The sequence below is a fragment of the Cephus cinctus genome, unplaced genomic scaffold (assembly GCF_000341935.2).
Source record: "Cephus cinctus unplaced genomic scaffold, Ccin1 Ccin1_scaffold1362, whole genome shotgun sequence".
NCBI lineage: Eukaryota > Metazoa > Arthropoda > Insecta > Hymenoptera > Cephidae > Cephus > Cephus cinctus.
The window spans coordinates 115,117-130,922 of NW_014333769.1; the positions used below are offsets into that span (position 1 = coordinate 115,117).

General features: G+C 41.2%; 2 protein-coding genes across 4 annotated transcripts in view; both read right to left on the reverse strand.

Annotated features, from left to right (window-relative positions):
• Positions 1 to 1,478: 1,478 nt before the first annotated feature.
• LOC107273076 (CD151 antigen) lies at positions 1,479 to 5,446 on the reverse strand. Of its 2 annotated transcripts, none has more exons than XM_015750882.2 (9): positions 5,041 to 5,446; positions 4,157 to 4,240; positions 3,871 to 4,083; positions 3,587 to 3,772; positions 3,376 to 3,498; positions 3,219 to 3,272; positions 3,052 to 3,144; positions 2,830 to 2,913; positions 1,479 to 2,740 (listed from the first exon to the last, which is right to left on the reverse strand). In XM_015750882.2, exons 2-9 carry the CDS (start codon positions 4,202 to 4,204, stop codon positions 2,678 to 2,680), a joined length of 864 nt encoding a protein of 287 aa, XP_015606368.1. In that variant the 5' UTR covers positions 4,205 to 4,240; positions 5,041 to 5,446; the 3' UTR covers positions 1,479 to 2,677. The 2 variants fall into 2 exon arrangements, with proteins under 2 accessions (XP_015606368.1, XP_015606367.1); XM_015750881.2 differs by having other exon boundaries at positions 4,916 to 5,445.
• Positions 5,447 to 5,656: 210 nt separating this feature from the next.
• The window catches only part of LOC107273074 (cadherin-99C), a 63,343-nt gene continuing 53,193 nt past the window's right edge, over positions 5,657 to 15,806 (reverse strand). For both annotated transcript variants that reach the window (XM_015750878.2, XM_025090371.1), the window contains 16 exons: positions 15,323 to 15,472; positions 14,978 to 15,196; positions 14,685 to 14,879; positions 12,580 to 12,867; positions 12,052 to 12,369; positions 11,768 to 11,908; positions 11,360 to 11,644; positions 11,102 to 11,275; positions 10,730 to 10,939; positions 10,525 to 10,656; positions 10,342 to 10,458; positions 9,845 to 10,243; positions 9,117 to 9,745; positions 8,445 to 8,675; positions 7,896 to 8,125; positions 5,657 to 7,792 (listed from right to left, as the gene is read on the reverse strand). In XM_015750878.2, coding sequence (XP_015606364.1) covers positions 7,476 to 7,792; positions 7,896 to 8,125; positions 8,445 to 8,675; positions 9,117 to 9,745; positions 9,845 to 10,243; positions 10,342 to 10,458; positions 10,525 to 10,656; positions 10,730 to 10,939; positions 11,102 to 11,275; positions 11,360 to 11,644; positions 11,768 to 11,908; positions 12,052 to 12,369; positions 12,580 to 12,867; positions 14,685 to 14,879; positions 14,978 to 15,196; positions 15,323 to 15,472 — 4,035 coding nt within the window. In that variant the 3' untranslated portion in view covers positions 5,657 to 7,475. The remainder of the gene's footprint in view (positions 7,793 to 7,895; positions 8,126 to 8,444; positions 8,676 to 9,116; positions 9,746 to 9,844; positions 10,244 to 10,341; positions 10,459 to 10,524; positions 10,657 to 10,729; positions 10,940 to 11,101; positions 11,276 to 11,359; positions 11,645 to 11,767; positions 11,909 to 12,051; positions 12,370 to 12,579; positions 12,868 to 14,684; positions 14,880 to 14,977; positions 15,197 to 15,322; positions 15,473 to 15,806) is intronic.

Consider the following 15,806-nt stretch of genomic DNA (forward strand, 5'->3'; position numbering starts at 1 on the left):
GTATTCCAAATACTGGATGACGAGTGAAATTATACATTCAAAGTGGGTTTGGAAAGTGTTTGGAAAGTTCGTCGCAGGAGGGCAGCACTTGACGATTAGCACTTGAGTTGGAAGGGATACCGACTGGTATGCAGAAGGATCGGTCGAGGCGGGCTTCAGTCTTCCAGGGGTCGATCTCCTTTATCGAGCTGTTCGATTTCCGTCCTTCCCTTCTACCTTGCTCCCCTCTTCCTTGATCACTCTTGTGATTCATTCATCATATCTTCTTCTTCTCATCTCTCATGTAAAGTATACTTTTCACTGCTTCTCTTTTGCTCCAACGCAACCCGTCTATCTCTCTTTCGATTTCTTTGTGTTACCTATTTTCCCCATTTCTTCCGCTGGGCTATACCTTCTTCGCGGTAATACTTTGATATCACAGTAAACTTCTAATCAGCCTCTGACGGTTAACAGGGTTCGTCTTCGGAGGCGAGCGCCGTTTCTTAGGTTTAACCTGCCCTGGCCAAATATGTGCGGCGGGCAGTGACGGCGGCCAGGGGTGATCGCGCCTTCCATAGCCTGGCTCCTTTCCTCCCGTATTCTGACTCCGCGACACAAGCAGCCCCATTGCTTAGTCCAGGCCTTTTCACGTGATTCTCTCTTTGTCAAAGTCTTTACTCCGGTCTCTCGTTGCTCCGCGTCCGCGACTGAAGTCTGTCGAAGGTCGGAATCCCCTTCGCGGCCCTCTCGCCCTTGCGTCACACCCGTCAGCGGTTACTTCGGTGTCGGTCAGCTGGACCAACATAGGGGTTGGCCCCGATTACGTGTTTCCGCACCCTGGACTGCTTAATATGAAAACTGGTCCTTTGCATTAGTCCTATGTCGATTGTAATATTTGTAACAATTATTCCCTATCTGTACCATCATCTTTTCTTAGGCTTTCCGCCTCGGGCCTTAAGCCCGTTTCACACCATCACTTCCTATACCTCTACCCTTTACCGCCACTTCCAAAAATACGTAACACGGTATATCAGTTCACTGAAGTAAGTGCATCGCAGTAATTCGGTATCGCGCGAAAATCCGGGTGTTTACTATTACTAATAAGCATATAATTAGTGCGTATCCTAAAACACGCGAGTGCAATAACAACCACAAGTGCCAAATCGATTCAAATGGACTTGGAATATCGAAGGACCGGCTGGACCTCCAAACAAGAAAAGGAAAATCCAAAAAAAGACGAAGATCCTGTGGTGAGTGAATTTTTATACTTTTTTCTTTCTTTTCTACTCGCAATAGACGTATGTATACGCGACCAGAATGAGAGCTGTACTTCTATAGCAAAAACTGTACGAATATAGACTCGTGGAACATTTTCGTTATGCAGTTTGGAATTGCGCCTGTAGATTAAATAGTCTTATTGACTATAGTTGTATATATGTATATACATATAACTAATCTAACTCCATTATCACTGCACACTAAATAATTTTTACTCGGGATAGATACACGGAGAACATTATTTATTAAGTTTTTTCTCATGTTTACATTGACACTCAAAATTTAGCCCTACCTCGGCCAATACTTATTCATACGACTATAAAACTTGACAATGCGCAAAAATGTCGAGATTACATATACATATATAATATTATCAAACGTATCTTCTCCGTACCGACTGTCCATAGAAATGAATAGAATAGCGTAGAAAATATATACGAGCCCGCTGTATGAAAAAATAATATCGCTTTTGAAACGATAAACCTTTGAAATTCTTAATTGGCCTTGAAGGCGCGCGCGCGCGCGCCTCGTCACGTGGGCGCTTTAATTATTTGCATTAACACGATAATAAATATATTTACAAATTATCTCAAAATCGAAAAAATTATTCTTATCAGTATTGACGCGCACTCAAATCCTCTGCGTCGTTTATCATTATCAATCTCGACCTTTTAATTTTTCGTGCATCGAAGTGCCGCGTGACGATCTAATTATTCTGCAATCCCTTAACCCTTAATAATTGCAAATTTTTTTTCTTATCACATTGAACACGACTCAGGTCCTTTTTGTTTTCTTTTGCCATGCTTTTCTTTTCCTGCGTGATATACATTTTACAACTGAATATACATGTGAGGACGGGAGGACTTAAGTGTAATCAATGAAATTCGGTCCCGCACTTACTTTTTTTTTTTTCACCCGATATACATATATACTCGATATACGGATTTTGGGATAGCTTTCAAAATATTCGTACTTTTCGCACAGGACCCCGATAATTAAATACGATTCGGGTTTTATTTAGATACAATCTGACGCTTCATTTTTTTTTTCTATGTTATGCAAAATCGTCATGCAATGGATTCAATCAAAAATCGCGTTTTTTTTTTATTTGCTGCTTGTTACGTTTCAAGCCTTTTAAATGGGCGTTACAGTAGTTCCCTTTTTTTTTGTTTAATTTTTTTTTTTTTTTTTTTTTTTTTTTTTTTTTTTTTTTTTTTTTTTTTTTTTCTTCTTTTTTTTTCCCTTTTTTTTTTTTTTTTTTTTTTTTTTTTTTTTTTTTTTTTTTTTTTTTTTTTTTTTTTTTTTTTTTTTTTTTTTTTTTTTTTTTTACAAACTAGGTACTATATGCTTTTCCAGCTCGTATGTCTCTCTTACGATTTCTGTGCTGACTATACAAAAATGTGCATAGTCTCATCTGATGTTAATCAATCTGCATGTCCCTTATTGTTCTGCATAGAAACGCTGACGTTATTATACCAAACGTCTGAAAAGTTATAATGGCATATTTTTACTTTGCGCTTTGGATAAATAATTTTATGCAGGAATTATTATTATTATTACTGTTATGCGTACCTGTAAGCCTGCCATGAACATACCAAGGAATACGAACGTGAAGCTTTCGTATTGAAGCCAATTTGACACTTTCTCGAGGCAACCCTGTGTGCGTTATAAAAATACACGGATATATTATAATTAACATATAAACATATAATTACGTAAGGAATAGTTGACGATGACTTTTTAATTGAGCATTATTAATTAATTAAATATCGAGATGAAATTTTGATACTTTACCGTCTTGTGCCTGTATCCTTCGTGTCCGTCCAATTCCTCGACTTGGCATGCAGCCTCGTCTTTGGGTTGCGGATGAAGCCAAGGTTTCTCGTACTAAAGAAAAGTGCGTTTATGGGATAAAAAGCGATAATTGGATAAAAGGGTAATTTTTCAAAATTCCTACTCACGTGCTTGTGAAATACTCTCGCCACCACGCTCATAGGGCTGCCGGTATTTTTGTCCTGGATAAGAAAAAAAAAGCGAAAGAAAAAAATTTTCGTCAAACCTTGTCACAGTGACGAAAAGTCAAAAAATGTTGATCTGGTATAATTTTTGAAAAATTACCTCGGAATTTCGCAAAACACAACAGGTCAGTGGTACCTGTCTTCTGGTTCCCGAAATTTGACTGTCCCGCCACCAAGCGGTTTCGTTGTAGTCGCCGTCCCCGTGAATGCCGCAACAGTTGAACTGAAACAAACGATAATAACAGCTCAACAACGATAACAAGAGGATCGATGAATGAATTTCTGCCCGGTTGTAAATGGGTTTGACGCACCTTGTATTGGGCAAAGTCTAAGCTGTGACTGAACGGTATGTCACTGGTGGGGTCGTGTCCGTAATGTTCGGCAAGTCTGTCCCTGAGTCTTCCCTCTAATCCGGATAAGATACGGTACGTCATAAATCCCCCCACGGCGGACGATATCAATTCCATTGTTATCAGAGCAAGCAGCATGCTCATGTACTTGAATTAACATATGGATTATTTGATTATTACAAGTCTTATGTACGCCTGTGTTATTCGGTATGGTTGAGGGTAAAAAATGTAAATGAATTACTTACAGTGGCTAAAATGCATTGGCTACCGTGTAACGCTGCTCGGCAGCCAAAGAAACCTACTGTCAGGACTGTACATCCTAATCCGAGCAGGCTGTAGGCTACCAAGTGAATGGTTTCGTGGGGTGTCGAAATTGGTACATAGAGATTGAGCAGGTCGCCTTTGGTTGGTTCGAGCAAAAGGCAGATCCCCGTAACCAGTACCGTACATCCTGCCAACTATTGAACCGGAGAATCTGATTAAAATTTGAATTTGGTATTAATGCTCGATAAGAAAATAGGTTTTCATTACCCATATCAGTAGGTTGAATGTGAAGAGAGCAACTTTTAAGTACTTCATACCAAGCAGGGTTAATTGTCGAGGAAGCTTTTGAATCTGCGAACAGGAATTTTTTTCGGGGGATAACTAGTACGGAATTCACTTACTGAGATGGGAAAATTTTTATTAGACGGAAAATATTGGACGATGCCCTTGATAAGTTGGGTTCTTTTTTTTTTTGTACCGTAGGATTAATAACGATTCAGTGCAATTGGTGTGCTGCTTATGGAACTACTCGAACAGATTGAATTTATTTTTCTCACGCTGTGAACTTTCGCGGGGACAAAGAACGGTTTATCCGATTAAAACGTGGAACGAATTTTAAGACGCACTACAGAAAGTAACGATGGAATCCCATTAGCTAGTTCGTGACTACGTAATTTTGAAAAAAAAAAAAAAAAATTGTTTCATACACTGCAGAAAGTATGCACGGTATTTTCCATTAGAAATTTGTATTTAAAAAAAAAAAAATATTCATATCCCCTCAGCATGAAATATTTATTTTAACCCTTTAACCTGTAACCTATACGAAAACCGATACTCGTGGGTATAGTGAAATGAAAAATGTCCCTTATTGCAAAATCAGAGAAGAAAAATTTCAGCCGAATGAATGTTTTCCTTTAATATTACAAACGAATCGATATAACCTCTTATCATACATAGTAGTAGAATGTAAGAAAAAAATAAATATCTAATACTGTCCTTAAGGGCTACTTTTAATGATACGCCTACCTTCGGCTATGATAAATTGAAGCTTTCAGCCGTTCACAGGTGGTTGGCTTTCATTGTGCATGACACATGGGTCACGAGAAGCGAACGCCAAAATTTCGCGTTAAAGGGGTGAAAGGTCAACTCACCAAAACCGCCCTTGTAAATTTTCACCTCCCTTTTCTCTATCTCGTTTTCTCTTTCTCACCCTTTCTCAATATCTCTCTCTCTCTCTCTCTCACTCTCTCTCTTACTCTCACGGCACTTCTAAATCGCGATAACTTTTGCGCACTCACATATCGCGAAATTTCGCTCCGATACAGAACTGTCCCAATAACGACCCTGCTTCGCCGTTAAAGCGTAGAGGGAAACTGCGCGGTCCTGGTCCTCTGCTCTCTGGACGTGTATACGTATATCTCTTGGGGATGATTCTCTCCTCTCCTCTCTCCCTAGATTTTAGCCAGCATCGCCTTTTGCGTTTGCGTCACGCTCCGGTCCAGATGCGGCTGCGTCATCCGAAAGCGGCGCCGACGCTCTATTACCTTTGGCGTCTCCTCTCAATTCTCACGCCGGTCGCCCCGGAATCTCCGTTACATGAAAACGATCGGCCAATGCTCGCGACGACTTCCAGGGACGAGGTGACGATGCACGTTAATGAAAATGTTGGTAAATTAAAAATTTGACGATGTTTCGGATTTTCGGGATTATTTTGGGATTTTCGGATATCAGGGTTCGTTCGTCATTTGCAGGGGTGAGACAATATTTTTAATTAAATATAATAAATTTATTATTAGGTATCAACAAGTGTTCTCTCTCTCTCTCTCTTTTCTTTTATACAAGAATCTTCACATTTGCATTCTCTTAAATATTATTCAACCGCAAGTAAAGGGGTAGGGCAGAGGCTGTGGTGTAAGGGGCCGAGAAAATTTATTTTCGTAAAATTATATTGACTGGCGAACAAAATTACGTCATGGACCACGGTATCCATTTTTCCATGATTAGAAAAATTTGGAAAAACTCTGGTATTACGTAAAATTGTTTATCCCTGTAGGAAGGTATCGCTCTTTTTTTTTTTTTCCTCTTTCTATCTAAAACACCCGGTAGTATATTTAAGTATAGCAAAAACGGACGTAATATTATTATACGCGACACACGTACGAAATAATTCGTATTTTGCATCGACTTGCGCGCGACGCAATGACAATTATGAAAAAATTAAATGCTCAACCGCGCGACTAGATAATACGATGATTTAATCTAACGAGATATATATATATATACGTATATATAAAAAGAAAAAATTTATCGTAAAAGTCGCACCACGCGGATTACGTAGATTTACGTGGAACAATATATTACGCCTCGGATATATCTATATCATTTATATACGAAGAATGTACCACGAAGATACTAGAGATTTATCTCGTATACATTCTTCGTTCGATTCACTGCACTGATGCCGGCCTATGCATCACCCAAGTGATCTCTTGGGATGATACCTTTGAAATTCCCGCTGAAATGTTGAGCTGGTCAGTGTACTCCTGTACAGACGCCAGCATATGGGTCAGGACGATTCATTGGTTATTTCGCATTGGCCCTGATTTGCCTTCATTTTAAAAATCAAGTCAACGGCAACAAGCGTCTGGTAGTAGAATTTTTGCCAATTTAAATAATACAATTTTCCTTTTCACTCAACATCACCCGTACCGTCTCCTCGCGCTTTACCAGGTACACGCGTTCATACGTGACGTTATCGAGTAACTAGATTTAATATGAGCAAACGCAATGGTATAAATAAAACGTAATAATATAATACATCATTAATGCAGTGACGATCATTTACAAAAAGTCAATCGTGGCTCGCTTAAAATTCACGGAATCGGGGTCGTTATAAAATTCCTTAAGTCTAGCTATTCATTATTGGACGGCTGCGGACGTTTCAGTATACACGTCCTATTGTAAATTGGCGTGAATCGCGTTGATCGTTACGTCAATTACAATTTCGAGTATTCGTTGACCGCGTCGCTTTGAAAAATTGAACGGTTCGTTTGAATTATCATTTTTTCCAGTCCACGCTATTTTATCGCATATTCTCACATATGCTGTGACGTATTTGAACTTTGTGTACATACGACAGTCACTGTAAGATACACTTTCACGATTCTCTCGACACGTGTCGTCACGGTATACATGAGCATTCGTTGCACGTTAACGGAATTTCCCATTGTGCGTATTGCAGCTATAGGATTGAAACAAGAATCACGTAGGATCGCGAATTCCATGCGCGTTTTCAATTTCATCGATGCGACCGAAGAAACGCGCGAATACGAGTGTCCCCCTGTTATACGTTTTCGATCGGTCGACGTTTATCAAAATTTATTCGAGGGGTCGTCTCTTAATGACTTTTAGCTTAAAGATATTAAATATCTTTTTCACGAGCCTGATCCGTGACGTGTCTCTCAGCACACTTGGCACAATGTTCACGACCTGCTGACCCTAACGGCCGCTGAACAGTTCGTTACTCCGGCATACAAGGACGGGCTGCACCGAGTCAGGAGTTGACTAATAAATGACGTAATTTCCTTTACAACTCCGTGGTCGTTTCTACGGGACTCTGATCACCCAGATACGTGAATCCAAGGTGGGAATAGTCTTTCCTCTCTTTGAACGTGACGTTATCGTTCGATGGACTCGGGCTGAGTAGATCGCCGGTATGATTATAGAGCGGATTCAGGACGGGCGTGTCGTGGTTGTTCAGGGTGTTCGTGTTGCTCGTGTTAACGTTCTTGCGACCCAGGGTGGAACGGCGCAGAGAATGGATGTTCGACTCGGCATGATTTCCGGCTATGCTGGAGGCGCGAGCAGTAGTCGCCGCTTCCGAACTGACAGGACTTTGTTGTCCTGAGGAAGAAACAAAAACAAAAAAGTTAATTGCGTCATTTCGATAAAAATTTTTTTTAACGCCACTGGGACGTTTTTGAAAAAAAAAGAATTTTCTCCTTACCTGTACTCCCACCATGATCTTTGGTGATGTAGCTGACGTTGTCCAAGCTGAATGCGTGATTCTTATTACTGAAGTCCAACTGCAGGTCGTTGTAGCTGTCGTTATCGTCGACCGGTACACTCATTTGCAAAACCTGCGTCTCGTACTCCTTCAAGTTTGGCTCCACGTAAACTGGATCGTAACGCGGCACCACGTACATACGCTGCATACGGTCCTTGTACGCTTTATATCTGTTTGGAGAAATTTTAAGAATTACGAAAGAAAATCATCGTAACGTGCAAGTGTACCCAGAATTCAGATAATACACGGGTAACGTGCAATTGCGGCATGTTGAAGGATTGCCATTGAAACGTGCTGACGAGTGTGTGCCGGAAGTGGGAATTAACGTTGATTACGTTAATCAAGAGGACAATGAGTTTACGTGCGCGAAACTCGTAAATTCTGGTCGAATTTATATTTCGTGTTTGCGAGTAAATTTTAGATTAACTGAAGTGCCGGTTGGTATTTGATGGCCCAGAAGAAAAAACTGTTTTTTTTTTTGTTACCTACCTAGACCAGGAGACGCAGATGTAGATGATTCCAGCGATACCCAGGATCAGTATTACGCAAGCGATGATGATCAGAGCGTACGGGAAAACTTCGCCGCTGAAAGCCACGGCAGTCTGCGTGCGCACCTGTTCCGGCGTCATCACCGGTGCGTGTATGTCGACCGCATTGGCTCTCACCAAAGTGGACACGTCGAAGGTTATGTTCGACATTGCCTGCTTTTCCAAAATTGCTCTGAAAAGGAAAGCGCGAATGTAAAACAAGCCGCCAGACATCGCGTTCGGGTATTCGCGTAGCGCAGGCGGCCGATAGGAAAACACTGCAGGACAATGGGGACGTTTTACATTGGCTGGAAATCAGTGGGAACGCGACCTGGTCTACGTGATCGTAAGTGCGCGCGTATAATGATATGCCTCTATACGGCATTTAATATATTACATGGCAATTAAACAGTAATTATTTCGGCTCGAACTTCCGGAAGCTTTCCAGTCATTCCGTACAATGGAAATTTCTGACAATGTCATTACGTGATCAATCTATCCGGTAAATGTGAAAATTTATGTCTTTCAGTCCGTGTAACGTGTACGTGTATACTGAATATGTATATATATGTATATATGCCGATATTCGTAGTTTAATTTCCTCCGATGAATTTTAAATATGGTTTTGACCTACTTTTGCAATCTGGTACTGTTTCTATCCAGGATAGTTTCCGTATCGGGATCAACAGCGTAAAACCAAACGTCCGAATCCTGTGGAAAAGTTTCGACCGTTCCGTTTTTCGTTAAAGTCTTGCGCACGGTGATCCTATCGATCCCGATCAGCAGCCCCGTTTTCTCTTCTACGGTCCGAGCGATCCTCAGAGCCTCCTTCTGCAAGGTATCGGGCGGCGCGTCCAGTATGGCCATCACCAAGAGATTCTCCTCGGCGATTAGATTGAGAATAACCGGCGCCTCGACGGCGTTCGAATTGATCGTCGAATTTGGATTGTCGCGAACTTGAACGTTGAACTTGAACGGCAGCTCGCGCCTGTCGACGTTGTCGAAGGTGGTTGACGTCCTGATGATTCCCGTGAAACTGTCGATCGTGAAGTAATCCGATCCTTGGCCGTCGAGTATCTTGTATTCTAGCTTTCCGAATTTTCCATTGTCCCTGTCCTGCGCCTTCACTTGAATTACCGTCGAGGCGAACTGTGCGGATTTGGGAATGGAGGCGAAGTAACGTCCCTTCGTCAAATCTCGACTCGATTCCGGAAATATGAATTCCGGTTTATTGTCGTTAACGTCCATTACTTGAATCTTTACCTGAAAAATATTTTATTCGGTATGGACGGGATCCCAGTCACGCTCTCGAATAACCCGTAAAAACGTATTTGAACGTTGATTGCTATTCGGTATACTCACCATTGTCGTGTTCCTGTCGGAGTTCAGAAGTCCGGAAAGCGATTCCAATCTGATCTTTATCTGATAAGATTCCGTGGTCTCGTAGTCGAGTGCACCCTTCTTCAGCCTCAGAGCGCAATTACGTTCCTCCGTGATATTAGCCTCGAAGAGCCCATCCTCGTTGCCGCTATAGATCTCGCATTTCAAGGGCGTAGCGTCGTGGGTATGGCTGTTGATGATCGTTAAGGTCTTTATAAGAGTGTTATCGGTGGCATCCTCCGGAATTTCAACGTTGTACGAATCTTCTGCGAAGCCCAAGCCGATTTCCGGTGGGACCGTAGCTACGTGACGCACGTAAATCGGCACGGTCGTCACTGACGACAGTTGAGGTTCTCCAAGATCGTAAGCTCTTACGTCGATCTTACATAAAAAAAAAAAATTGTTACATAAATACCGGATATACAGGTATTTGATGTGAAATACTTTTCGCACATCCAATTGGATTAATTAAAAATCACCTGATACTCCGAGTCTGTCTCTTTACGTAGATCATCGCGAACCCTGAGTATTCCGGTATCGGGATCGATCATGAAGTATTTGCTACCGATACCCCGTCCAATGATCTCGTATCGTACCTGGTATATAAATAACAATTTAATATATCCCGAATTTATTGACCTAATCGGAAAAAATTTAAATACCTGATTTCCGGGTGCTGTTCCGTCCGAATCGGCGGCTACTAAATTAATTACAGTCGTTCCAATGGGAGCGTCGTCGTCCAGGGTGATTGGTCGGGGTACAGCCGTGAATACAGGTGGAATATCATTTACATCCTGAACGTGATATATTGAATATTCAGAGTATATGCCGGAAGTTATTGATAATAAAAAATTAATTAACAATTACCTGAACATTAACGACAACGCGTGTAGTGGAGCCTGGAAGATCGCTGGTGTTCTCCAAAGTTCCGACGATGAGGACATGTTGACTGTCTCTTTCGTAATCCAAACCCCTGACGGTCTTGATGATTCCCGTCTTGGGGTCTATAACGAAGAGGTCAGTATCGCCCTGCTTAATCACGTACGTAATTTGCTTCTTCGTATCCGGATCATCGGCCTGAAAGTAATCGCGTTAGCTTTGCATTGCGCACTCTTTTATTTTGGTTTTGGATCGTCCTTTGAAAAGAGAAAAAGAAATTTCACACGAGCATCCCATGCATGATACATGCTCAGTGACTTGTCGAAATATTTTATGAAAAATTTTATAAAATCGACTGACCACTACTTGAGTCACGAAATGATCGGGAACATTTTCTTTGACTTTTGCCTCGTACGTGCTCTGATGAAAGACCGGTACTTCGTCCTCCACGTCGATCACCCTCACTGTCACGGTGGCCGTTGCCAGGCGCGGATCGGGTGCGCCATCTCTTGCCGTTACGACGAACTTGTATTCCTAGGACGAACAAGAAATATTAAAGGGCTCCCGCATCGTTCCTACGGTCTTTACTCGGCATATGGCGCCTTCTGCAGGACTCACGTGATTCTGCTCGTAATCCAAGGCTATCTTGGTGAGTACGTCTCCAGTTTCTGGATCGACCGTAAACGGAATGTCTTCGGGCGCGAAATACGTTATTTCCGCATTTATACCTTCGTCGGCATCCTCCGCGTGCACGTGACCAATAAGCTTTCTGGCTTCGCCTTCCTTTACGGAAAACTCGTAGGGAAGTCGTTCGAATTCTGGATTCTTATCGTTGATGTCGGTCACTTTAATATTGACAGTGGCCGTGCTGGAGAGGCCGCCGGTATCCTCGGCCTTTATCAGCTGTCGAATGAAAACGGAACTCTAAATGGTTACGCTCCGAGAATTAAACATCGAGTTCTTTCCGGTGTTAAAAAAAAATAACGTTTTACGGCTTTCCTTTCGAAAGGTACAAGAACCACTTACCAACTGATATCGCGTCAAGTCTTCTCTGTCCAACTTCCTTATAACGGTAATGACGCCTGACTTGTCGCCGATTGCGAACTGCCTTAAGTCATTTCCAGATGTGATTGAGTAAGACACGGGGTCGTTCTCGGGGTCGACGGCCTGAAGTCGAATTTTCATAAATGATTTTCCAATGATCCAAGAAGGATTAAGGTAATAATATCGTTATTTAAATTAGTAAATTATAGAAAAATATTATTATTCGAAACTGTCGTTTCCAATTTCGCGAAAATAATTTTACTTACCGTGATGGTCGCGACGGTCGAGTTGATCGATGCACCCTCGCTTACTTGCACCTCGTACACCGGCTGCTGGAACACGGGACTCCTGGTGTTGGGTCCGGGTATGACGTTGACCTCGACGATCGTTTGAGAATATTTTCCACCGTTATCCGTAGCCTGCACCGTTATGCTGTACTGCTCGCCGGCATTTAATTTCCCAATGGAATCAATGACGCCGCTTTTGGGATCGATTTTGAATTTTTGTTGCCCATTGTTGGACACGTGATAAATGCTGTACGTTATTTCCGCATTTTCACCCTCGTCGTTGTCAGTCGCTTGAACCTGTTTTTTTTTAAAAAAAAAGGATAATCGGATATTAGTCACTCGAGAAATACGTCGATCGGTATTTCGTGATAAAAATGGGCGCACCTTCAATTGGCTAGAATAATGTAAACGGTCACGCGATCGACTTTGGGAATCGATTGTAAAATGACCGTGGGGAAGTCTCGTGCCAGTTGGAAAGCAAAAGTGCTATGAAAACGAAAGTCTCACCTTAATTACTTCCCTCTTGGTATCGCCGGCCTGCACCGTGATGGGAGCAGTCATTGGCAGCAGCGGCGCATTGTCATTAACGTCATTCAACGTGACGACGAACGACAACGGCGAAGAGGCGGCGACGCCCGTTTTCTCTCGTGCGACAACCTGGAAGCGGAAGCGACCAGGACTCGGTGGATCCCGGTCGAGATTCTCTTCGTTGACTATGAGAACGCCGGATGAATCGATAGCGAAGAAATTTGTCGTCAGCTCAAAGGTGTAGGTTGGCTTTGGGTCTTCCGGTCCCTGGACAATTTTTATAATGAAAATTATATAAATTGTTGATTAGGAAATTCAGTCATTTTTACATGGATATCACGTGGTTTTGGAAAGTCTGGGAAGTTAGCCACACATAATTCGAAAATTCCGGTTCCGTTGTTTGTTCTGAATTGCTCTAAGTTTGTTCTACAATGTTCCAGAAAAACAAGTTTCTCATTTGAAATTTGTAGCGGTGAGGCGAAAAAAACACTGTTTTACCGGAACCCCCCACTTATGGAAAATCAAACTTTTTTTTGTTGTTCAAGGATGTTCTAGTTGTTCTAAATATAGTTCCAGAATATTAATACCGCTAAGTCAAGAATACTCGAATTGGATCAAAAAAAACCTTTTATGCATATAAAATCGTTTCTTCCTACTTTTATCCGATTTGCGACTACCCGATCGTTATACAATTCTAGAACAATTCTAGAAGAAACCTACGAAAACCTACGAAAACCTAGAAAAATCTAGAACAAGCTGGGACGTCTGGAATAACTTGGAAATTGTTCGAAATGGTCCTATATCCACATGCTATTCTGAGAGCGTTCGTCCTCCTCAGCTTTTCCAGTGTTTCCCTGCTTTTATGTGTCTATCCTGTCTGATCAACCTGGAACAACCTGGAGCAACCTGGAGTAACCTGGAGCAACCAAGGAAAATCTAGGAAAACCTACGGAAACCTACGGAAACCTACGAAAACCTACGAAAACCTACGAAAACCTAGGAAAACCTGGAAAAATCTAGAACAAGCTGGGACATCTGGAATAACCTGGAAATCGTTCGAAATGGTCCTATATCTACTTGCTATGCATAAAACGGTTTTTTGATCCAATTCGAGTATTCTTGACTTAGCGGTATTAATATTCTGGAACAATATTTAGAACAACTAGAACAACCTTGAACAACAAAAAAAAGTTTGATTTTCCATAAGTGGGGGGTTCCGGTAAAACAGTGTTTTTTTCGCCTCACCGCTACAAATTTCAAATGAGAAACTTGTTTTTCTGGAACATTGTAGAACAAACTTAGAGCAATTCAGAACAAACAACGGAACCGGAATTTTCGAATTATGTGTGGCTAACTTCCCAGACTTTCCAAAAGTAAAAAAATGTTTTTTTTTCGCCTCATCGCTACAAATTTCAGTTGAGAAACTTGTTTATCTCGAATATTATAGAACAAACTTAGAACAAGACAGAACAACAAGTAGAACCGGAATTTTCGAATTATGGGGAGCTAACTTCCTGTACCCGGTTTTGGATCTGTACTGAAATTTTTACGTGGGAGACGACGGAATTTTTTTTTGTTAATCTTCGTTTTTTCTGCTAATTTCTTACCAACAAATCCTGTACCTGTCACCAACTGGTGTAGAGTATTTTTATCGTGGGAATGAAGCGAAGTTGTCGCAAAAAGTATGTATATACTGATGTATGAGAAAAGACTGTCTGATCTCTCTGTGTATAAAAGATGAAATTGCAAAGACGGGTAATTTTACGTTTGTAATTTCCAAGCTGTACGGTAATAGTCCATTTATTTTCTGGTGGCATATCAAGATATACATGACCTCGTTGACCCAGTTCCGCGATCTGAATTTTTTTGATAAAAATGAAAAACTCTATATGTGTGTTCTTTATTATGGAATTGAGAATAATCGTATGGGGCGAAGAAAAATTTTAATGGGTATTGCCATGAAGTAGGTAACTACGTGCGTCATACGTGTATTAAACACATACTTAATTTCTCTATCTGGGGATGATCTTGGGATGAAGATTTTGTATACATGGATACAAAAAATATTAGAATCATTTACTTACCAAATCTGCATCAGATACAGTCAAAACTATCGGATTTCCATTTCCATCAATGACTTTGGTCCCGACGGGTGCATTTTCATCGACAAATCCCTCGACAGCAGATGCGCTAATAACAGGTGGATTACTGTCTACCGGTTTAACAGTGATAGTCAATTTAGCAGTGGCCGATCGTCGAGCCTCGGAAACTTCGACTGCCTTTAAAGGTAAAGAAGGAAAAAAAAATTAACCCTTAAAAAAATTAATTAATTTTCTCAAAATCCAAATTTCATCCTTATTTCTCACTGATGTCACACCTTAATGATGATGTCGAATTTTTTCGTGGCCGTCGTATCCACCGCTTTTATCTGTTTGACGGCACCGGTGTTTGGATTGATTTCAAAGAAATCTCGATAATTCGACGGAACTCCACTCAGGAAGGAATAATGTATCGGTGCATTGATACTATCCATGTCTACAGCTTGTATCTTCTCAGGCGATATATTGAGTATGCCCGAGAGAACACCGCTAGACACCTAATTAGAGACAGGGAAATAATAAAAAAATTTATAACATACTCAAAATTCAATGAGTATAGAAACTTACGGGTTACTTGAAAAAAATGACGTCTTAAATTTTACATCGATTATTAAGAGACTTACGGATGCTGAGTATTCGGGATTAATGCAGGCGCCATCGAGTAGCATGCATCCCTGATAAATGAATGAGGGATCCTGATCATCGTCATCCCTTATATTGACAGTCAGCGTAGTCGTCGACGTGAACCTCTCGGACACGTTCCTAGCTCGATCCTAAAAGCATATTTTTCAGAATTTCACATATGTAAAATACCGTTAGATAATGATGATGCTTCATAGGGATGCTGTATCCTGGAGGTTCATAAAAGTACCATTGATATCATAACTGGTATTAAATTTCTAATAATTGTAAAATCTTTTATTTACATGCTATTCGCGTGTAACACGTGCATATGTGATGTTTTTGTACATACATGATATGGGTATCTACCACAGCATCCGTATGAGATGAATTGTATGATATCAATGAATCAGTGGGTGCAGGTAGATATGCGTGCCATTGGGAGATTCTGAGAAATGTAATCTCCATCCCCCCCCCCCCCTTTTT

Bases quoted from the DNA above. Each gene is read 5' to 3' on its own strand.
- LOC107273076 (XM_015750882.2), bottom strand. From the start codon at position 4,204: ATGAAGTACTTAAAAGTTGCTCTCTTCACATTCAACCTACTGATATGG. The intron at 3,499-3,586 runs GTGCGTCAAACC...CGTTTGTTTCAG, and splicing joins TAGACTTTGCCCAATACAAG to TTCAACTGTTGCGGCATTCA. The intron at 2,741-2,829 runs GTACGCATAACA...ATAACTTTTCAG, and splicing joins TGTTCATGGCAGGCTTACAG to ACGTTTGGTATAATAACGTC.